General features: G+C 42.1%; 1 protein-coding gene across 1 annotated transcript; it reads left to right on the top strand.

The window, feature by feature from the left end:
- The first annotated feature begins 790 nt into the window (after positions 1-790).
- Positions 791-7,846, top strand: SERPINB1 (serpin family B member 1). The gene is made up of 6 exons (XM_056854091.1): positions 791-972; positions 2,255-2,392; positions 2,902-3,019; positions 4,635-4,777; positions 6,748-6,915; positions 7,426-7,846. Exons 1-6 carry the CDS (start codon positions 805-807, stop codon positions 7,831-7,833), a joined length of 1,143 nt encoding a protein of 380 aa, XP_056710069.1. The 5' UTR covers positions 791-804; the 3' UTR covers positions 7,834-7,846.
- Positions 7,847-8,880: the final 1,034 nt, after the last annotated feature.

Raw genomic sequence — 8,880 nt, 5'->3', positions numbered from 1 at the left:
AACTCATTGCTTGGGTCTTTCCCACCCATTTAGCACCTTTCCTCTTGGTGCTGTACAGAGAAAACAGCTGCATGAACCAACCTGCTCTTGTGCGACTTCCATACAGTCACATTGTAGTTGCATGCGATAAGCGCCATTGGAAAGTGACACCCATGTTGTTCTATGTGACTATGCAACAGAGGGTTTTACTTTGATCTATGATCTGCCAGGTCCTGACCTGGATGGCCTAGGCTAGCCCAATCTTGTTGCATCTTGGACGCTAAGTAGAGTCGGCCCTGATTAGTATTTGGATGGGAGACCACCAAGGAAGTCCAGTGGTGCTAAGCAGAGGCAGGCAGTGGGAAACTACTTTTGAACATCTCTGTCTTTGAAACCCTACAGGGTCGCAGTCAGCTGCAACTTGATGGTACTTTATGCACACATATTATGTGCAAGAGCGTTATGCACATTGTCATGTGAATAATGTATAAATGGGGAGAGTGGGATTATCTCACTAGCCAAATTCCCAGCACATGTTCAGTATAATTATAGAAGAACCTGTCGTCCTTGCAGCTTGCCAGCATATACTTTTTTGCGGAAGTTGTGCTGAATACACTTGGAACCCAGCCAGCAAATGTGATTGTGCTCTGTTCTCCTACGTGTGTTCACTGCATGCAGATGTAACATGCACACAGGTATCCCATGCTCTGTCGAAAGCAAGTTCCAGGTTTCTCAGCAGCACAGGTGGCCCTTTTACTTGCTCAGCAATCGTGGGATTACTCTTAACCCAAGTTTTCATTTGTTTCAGGCTCTCCGATTTTCAACATGGAGAAACTAGCAAGTGCAAATGCTCATTTTGCTCTCGATCTCTTCCAAAAGTTCAGGGACGCCAACCCCACAGGCAACATCTTTTATTCCCCAATGAGTATATCCACTGCAATCGCCATGATCTTCTTAGGAGCCAGAGAAAACACAGCAACACAACTTGCAAAGGTTAGCAACCCTCCCGCCCCCCTGAATTTTGCTCATGTTGGTATCTGGCTATTTTGTTATGTAGCTTCCACTTTTTCCTTTCACTTAAATCTTTTGTAGCCTGTGATGATGCCTTAAACTGTCACACCAACAAGAGCAGCTTTTCTTTGGATTTACTGATGAATCAGGCTTTTCATGGGAGTTGCCTTTTGTATTATCATCATGGTGTTAACAGGCAAGGGCAATAAAGCAACTCCTTCCTCAAGAGGCTTAGACTTTGTACAGAAATTATCTATGTGCCAGAAGGTCTTCATAATGCTGCCATTCTGGTCCTGGCTTTGGTGGGAGTGCCTTACGTATTATTGCATCAAAATGGTAATATGCAAGATAATAAAGCAAGGCCTCTTTTATCCTCCTTTTAAAAATAAAAATAGATTTAGCAGGTTCAGACTGCTGGCTTTTGAGAGTATCCCCAACAGGTGGAGGAAACGGAAATGTATGTGTTGGGGTCATGCTCACAGGCCATTTCTATGTTCATGCCTTCAGTTATCAGTGCAAGCCAATCTCCAGTCTTCTTACTGTACAGTAGGCCCTCAGTCCCAAATGTTGTAGTACTGCAGCCTTAACTGGGGAGGGTTGTAAATCAATGTGGAACAGATTGCCTAGCTTTTAGTTATTTGGTTTATGAACACTGCGATGCAGTCCTAAGAACACTGGAGTAAACCCCACTGAGGAGACCTGCTTAGGATTGTCCTGTAAAGCATTTTAATAAAATAACATTGAATCATATTAAAGTCTAAACTTAAATGCCATGTGTGTCATAGTCATATCAGCTCTGATTCAGCTCATTACCCATAATGCAGAAAGCTAGGAAAAAACCACCTTACTGAGCACTTGACTAAAGTATCATGCACATGTTGCAAATTTGGGCATATAGTTTACTCCATCCCCAAAATTGGTAGTGCTAACAATATACTTTTAAAATATACTGTTCTTGATTCCTAACAGCCAGACAAAGAAAATGTTGTGTGCCCTTTTAGAAGACACATGGAGTTGTCAGGAGTCCCTGTCTTCTCCTTGGTGTATCTGTGAAGAAAAGGATTAGACTCTTGCCTTTTAAAAAGGAAAGCCGACTATTTAGGTAGTGGACCAAAGCTGCAAAACATTTCTGTCACATGTCTGTACACACCATCTGGAGAGTAGGAAATGCCGTAACTGTTGTGCAGCTCTTTGGTTTCTCAATTGGGATGAATTTAATTGGCCTCTGTGATAATGATGCAGAATATTCCCCTTGCCCTGGCAGACATTTCATTTTGACGGTATTGAAGACCTTCATTCAAGATTCCAAACACTCAATGCTAAGTTTAACCAGAGTGATGCCACCTATATATTGAAGGTTGCTAATCGGCTGTACGGAGAGAAGACCTACAACTTTTTGCAAGTAAGTTGATTTCCGGGACACAAAAGAGCTTTGAAAACTTACATGGTCATTAGGGCTGCTTTTGATTGGCCTAAAACCTGCTTCTGACACCGTTCTTTGTAGTGAGAACCAATAATCATTTGGAACTGAAAGGTGTTGACTGATCCAAAACCAACCTCTGTTGTTTGAGCAAAGGGATGTAAAAAAATCCACTTGCATTTAGTAAAGAAAAAAAAACCAAAAAAACAAGCACTGCATGTGTCTTGTAAGATGTTGCCCATACAGTAATGCCCACCAATTCTTCAAGGTTTGAGGTCGCACAGATCCTAGTGATGTGAGAAGAAATAGCCTTTACAGAGAGTCTGAGGGTTACTTCCTACATAATGAGTCGGTGGTGCTGGATTTTCTACTGATGTTTCGCTGTTTATTACTTCTGTTGTATCTATTGGGTCTAGTCTGTAGTTCATAGATGAGAGGGTGACAGGACACTTACTCTGTATATTGAAAGCTATCCTACATGATTTCTCCAGAACTTTTTGGCTAGTACACAGAAACTATATGGAGCTGAATTATCTCCAGTGGATTTCCAAAATGCTGCTGCTGATGCCCGAAAGGAAATGAACCAGTGGGTTGAAGAGCAAACTGAAGGTGAGAGGGTTTTTAGGCATTATGTCCTAACATTTTGCCTTTCTCTGGGTGAGTCTGTTCCTCGTTAGGATAATGTTCCATTTCTCTAGTTTCCATTGCAAGAAGAGATTGAACCAACTGGCATTCTTTCTTCAGTGCAAATGTTATTTTATTCAGGTGTGTTGCTGATGATTAATGGTAGATTGGTTAAAAATAACTGATTCTAATATAGTCAAATAAAACAGCTGAATTTGGATAGCTATTGTTAAAAGCACACTGAGATGGATCTGATCCAGCAAGGGAATCTTCAAGTTTATGTTCCATACCTATTCATTCCACTTGGATCCCAATAAGATGGAAAGATCATAGGGATCATATTGGAAAGATCATGTTACTGTTCCCAAGAAATTAATTGATGAGAAATTCTGGAAAATAATCAGATAGGGAGATTGACTGGTGTGTCCCCAATCCAGGTATGGTTTTTCACAAGAACATGCATGCAGCCTGAGGCAGTGGGCTTTGCAAGCTAGATCTGAGTTGATATCTGCATCTACACAGTGTATGGGATATACAGCCAGATCCAGTCAGTGTGCAGCATTCCTGATCCAGCAGTGGAATCGGTGAATGGGTGCTACTTCTATGTACGATCAGGGATGTGTTGGAAAAAGCAGGGACCTTGTAGGGTGTAAATTGCAACACCCGTTAGAGGATGTGAATACTTATCAAGAAACTTACAAGTTATTTATATAAAATATTTCTGCCTCCTGAAAACTCAGGGCACAAGACAGATAACCATAATAAATACAGAATACATTACATTATTAAATATTGTGTATATCATGTAAATAACTTCTGTGATGTAACCATTAGATCAGGGGTGTTGAACTCAATTGTTATGAGGGCCGCGCCGCGCCTTGCCAGCCCAGATTGAAAGTGGGGTAGGTGGCTGCCTCGGCTGGCTCATGGGCCGGATGAAGAGCTCTCAAGGGGCCAAATCCGGCCTGCACGCCTTATGTTTGTCACCCTTGCATTAGATTAAAAGCAAATTCACCAAGCCCTGTACATGTGGCATAATTCTTTCCCCCAAGATTCAAATTGAAATGAAAGTTGTGTATTTCAATTTTTGGCCCTTGGCCATGTCCAGGCAAGCTGTCTGCTTTGTGTGTGTGAGTGTGTGAGTGAGAGAGAGCCCTGCATGAACATTTGTGTGGGTATTGTTTAGTTAATTTTTTTTCATACTTTTACAAACAAAACTGTTTTTTCAAAAGTGCAGAACAGTTCTGGGGAAAGGGGACAAGGTTTCCTAGTGACATAATGGGATGTAGCAGCACTTAGCACAGCAAGCTTCATGAAACTCAACCGTGGCAAGGAAAGGTGTGTTTTGACTGAACACAGCAAGCTCTGGTATTGTTCCGTGATGATAGCCAGCTCTGTATTTCATTAACAACCAGCCCACACGCAGTCTTAGGTACTATTTTTGTATTACTTGTTTTATCATTGATTTTGTTGTAAGCTGCGTTGGGGTTTCCTTTGCAGGAAAGGTCAATAATAAATGCTCAAACAAATGCATGTTCTACATCCCTTCAGTGTTTTACAGAAAAAATACTTTATGATTTCTTCAAACTTTTCATTCAAGGTAAAATCCTTGACTTGTTACCTGAAGGTTCAGTTAACGAAATGACCAGACTCGTTCTGGTGAATGCGATCTACTTTAAAGGCAGCTGGGCAGAGCAATTTCAAGAGGAGGATACAGAGCAGAAGCCTTTCAGACTCAGTAAGGTAATCGCAGTTTTGAGTTACACCTTATCTGTATCCACCATTTGTACCAGCTGCATTTTGAGGTGGCGTAATGGGTAAGTTTGTGATATTTTTTTGAGCAAGGGTATATACCACATGAGCCCCAATGATGCTCCGTCCACACTAGAGAAAGGTATTTCTGGTGTGACTAGTTGTCAAGAGCAATATAGTGCAGACTGATCCTTTGTTGGTTTTCTGCTGGCAGTTCCTGACGTAGAAAGCAATATGTGAACAGAAAGCCTCCTTTTACACACAGATCCTCTTGGCTGGATTGAGGCCACGTTTTACTATTTTATGCTGTTCTCTAAAATAAGTACCCCTCCTCCCATTTTCAATCTGCTTACATTTTTAATGAACCAAACTAATATTTTGGTTGATAAAAATAGTGTGCTGCACTAGATTTCTGTTAGTCCACTTTACTGCATGCAAGAGAATAGGTGAAAAGGTTAAATCATAATTACATTAACGACTCACTAATCTCCTATTAGATAATAAAGAACAGCTTTGCATATACTATAAAGTACTCATATGCTCTGAATCAGTGTTTCTTAACCTTTAATTCACTACTGTCCACCAAGGATATAACATTAATCATCAACTCGCCCACCCCCAGGCTGCGAGTAAAAAATTAGGACTTGAAAACAGCACTCCAGACAAGAAAACTGTGTGCGACCCTTTTAGGCTTAAAAGGGCCAGGTTAGTGGTCACAGGATTGTGTTTGCCCCATTCAAAACCTGAAGACATTTAAATACGTTTATTGAGAGATGGGTTGGATTAGGAGCTTTAAGGAACAGTACGAATAAAAATGATAACGGCAGTCCCAAACTTAGGGCCAAAAAAGAGAAGAAAGTCTTCTAGCCACTTTTACTCACATTCACTGAGAAGACTTTTTCCCCGCAGTCTCCACGAAGGCGCACACTCTTAGAATTGACAGTTCCCTTCAGAAGACAACCACTCCTCTGCCAACTGCCTTTCTCTAACTCCAGTCTGTTTTCCCAGGAACAACTTCTTTAGAAATTATCCACACCATCAGGAGGAAAAGCCCCTCAGCTTCTTCTCTGGCTCTTTCCCCCTCTTGGAGTTTACCCCCTGCTCTTCCTGCCCCGTTCCCAGGCAGCCATTCACCCTGCCTCCTTTGTAGGAAGCACCTCTCTCTAGAGGACAGTGTTTCCAGGCTAGGGACAACAATGTAGGTGAAAACATGCAACATGCTTTTTAATAATAAATATTTTTACAAGGATTACATATGTGTATGATAGGCAGATATTAAGCATAGGTAGATTTGAGTCCAGTAGCACCTTAGATTTTTGGTATATGAGCTTTCAGGAGTCAAAGCTTCCTTCGTCTTGTTGTCCTCTAAGGTGCTGTGTGTTGTGTTCAGTGCTGTCAAGTCGCTTCCGATTCAAGGCGACTCTATGAATCAATGTCCTCCAAAATGCTACTGGACTCTAATCCAGCTGTTCTCCTGAAGCAATGAGATCCTTTGTCTAGTGGCAATAGATGTGATGGTTGGTTCCTGTTTGCTTTGTGCTGCTTTTTAAAGGGCCTGGATTTGGGATTTTATCCTCAGGGTGGTGCGAGCAGTATAAAATAATTCTTCTTTGGTTGCAGTCAGAAGGCCATTGCAAGTGGGAAGAAGGAACTGGTTAAATTTCCAAATGCCCACATTTCTCCCCCCCCCCCCAAATTTTGAATCCTCCCCAAGATTTGCAAATGGCTAGCTAGAACTACTGGGCAGTACCTGAGCTTAGGGTGGAGGAACTTCCTCCCTCCAACTTAAGTGGTTCTGCCATTAAAGGAAGAGTTAATGGCTATTTTAAGCTATAAAACGTAACTTGTTTTAACATATTTTAGCCAATATCATTTCATGTGTGTGTGTGTGCATTTGTCCATGTTCAGCCAATAGTGTACATACAGTTTTTTTTTTTTCATTTTTTCATTTCTACCTCCAGAAGGAAAAGAAGACCGTGAAGATGATGTACCTGAAAAAGAAGCTTCCTTTTCGGTACATCCCTGAATGCAAATGCCGTGTCCTGGAACTGCCTTACAAGGGAAAACAACTTAGTATGATCATCCTGCTGCCTGATGACATTGAAGATAACTCCACTGGCCTGGAACAGGTGATGCCTTTTTTCTCTTTATTAATGTAAAATATTCTGCTGAAACACGGATATACCAGAGATATAAAAATAAATGCAGATACAGAGAAGCAGCCGGTAAATTCAGAAATGTAGCAGGCAGGAACAAGGGCACTCTTCAAGGGGTGAGATCATTGTTTCATCTGGCCCCGTACTGTGTCCTCGGATGGCTAGGGGCTTGCCAATGACTCAGACAGAGAGGAGGACTCTCCCAATTCTGCTACCCCAAACCCCTGTTCACTGGAGACTGAAGCTGAAGTGTCATGCCTGAAGGAATGTGCTCTACCACTGAGCTATAGCCTCTGTGATAGTAACCCATCCACACAGAACGAAAGTATGACACCAAGCTCTTCTCCACAATTCCTCAGGTGCATCAGCAATTTCCAGTTTCTGCCCAAAGTACTTGTATATTGCTAATTAAATGTAAATGTTTGTGTCATGGCAATACTTCTGAATGATTTATGGGTGTTCTGTTTCTTTCCATCATTGTAGCTGGAGAAGCAGCTCACCTTAGCAACGCTCCAAGAGTGGACACAGCCAGGAAAGATGTCTTCCTTCAATGACGTTAATATACATTTCCCTAAATTTAATCTGGAAGAAACATATGATCTTAAGTCCATTTTATGCGCATTGGGACTGGTGGATGTCTTTGATAGCGGCAAGGCCAATTTGTCTGGAATGTCAGGATCCCGGGACCTCCATGTGTCAAAAATTGTTCACAAGTCATGTATCGAAGTGAATGAAGAGGGTACTGAAGCGGCAGCAGCAACTGCTGAAATGATGGTGATGTGTAGTTTGCCTATGGAAGAGGATTTCATTGCTGACCATCCCTTTCTGTTTTACATCCGTCATAACCCAACAGAAAGTATACTTTTCTTTGGAAGAGTTGTTTCTCCATAAGAAGTAAAACAAATGGCAGAATCGTAGAGTAGAGCCCCCAAACTAGGTATTCTTACCTTGACTGAGAGAGGAATGAGATCGTAAGCAAAGTTACTCCAATCTAAGTCCACTGGTTTCAGTGGCTTAGAGGGGGGCAGGCCTGAATAGGATTGCATTGCTAAACACTGATTTTATTTCAGCTTGGATTCTCTTGCTGACCCAGGGTTAATTAAAAGGAACGTCGCTATTCAATAAATTCAAACATTTTTTAAAAGTTAACATTTTATTAAAACACAACTCTATTAAACAACAACGTTATAAACATTTAATTGTAGGAATTAGATTGATTTTGGAATAAATTGGCCACAGCTTGGAATTGGCAAACAGCTGCGACCCTCGTGGCGCAGCATGCGTGATGTGTCAAGTGCCCAGGCCGTGTCCACCACGGCCATGAAGTAACCTCCGCCCACAGGGCTCCCGCTGTGGGCAACTGGGATGGCAGTACCAGGATGACACCAGGACGAACGCCCGGGGCAGCAAACATGGCTCCCGATAAGGCGGGAACCCTATCTTGTGCTTCTTTGCTGATTCTGTTAGCATTGCTTGAAGCTAAAATCATAAGTAACTGTCTTTAGCCCTGTTCATAGGTTACAGTAAACACGCATGCAATCCATGTACAAGGGACACTCGATTTTTCTTTATTATTATTCCCGCTCTGAGGGAAGGGCATCTTGTAGCTTGGTTTTTTTTGTTGTTGTTGTTGTTTTTTGCCCATTGCTTGGGGAGGCAGGACTGAACTTTTGAACTTCCTGTGTCCTTGGAGGGAAAGCCCATAGCTTCCAGTTTCTTTCCTGCCTTGCTGGGGAGAGCACGTTAGAGGCATAGCTCAGCTGTGCTCGTTCCTAGTGTAGCTAAGGAGTTTTTCTTTTTCCTCCTGTCTTTTCTTCCCCTTCTTATCCTCCACTGCAAAAAAAGAAAAGAAAAAAAAGAAGCCCTTTTGTCGTCCTCCTCTCTCTCTCTCCTTTGCATCCCAGCATTTGAAACGCTTCAAAACGGAGGCTGCCGCCC

This window comes from Euleptes europaea, chromosome 8, assembly GCF_029931775.1.
Source record: "Euleptes europaea isolate rEulEur1 chromosome 8, rEulEur1.hap1, whole genome shotgun sequence".
Classification (NCBI taxonomy): Eukaryota; Metazoa; Chordata; class Lepidosauria; order Squamata; family Sphaerodactylidae; genus Euleptes; species Euleptes europaea.
This window is presented reverse-complemented; position numbering and strand designations above follow the sequence as displayed.

Excerpts from the sequence above, each read along its gene's own strand:
- SERPINB1 (XM_056854091.1), top strand. The coding sequence starts at position 805 with ATGGAGAAACTAGCAAGTGCAAATGCTCATTTTGCTCTCGATCTCTTC. Across the intron at positions 3,020-4,634 it reads GGTTGAAGAGCAAACTGAAG|GTAAAATCCTTGACTTGTTA; the intron begins GTGAGAGGGTTT and ends TTTTCATTCAAG. Across the intron at positions 6,916-7,425 it reads ACTCCACTGGCCTGGAACAG|CTGGAGAAGCAGCTCACCTT; the intron begins GTGATGCCTTTT and ends CCATCATTGTAG.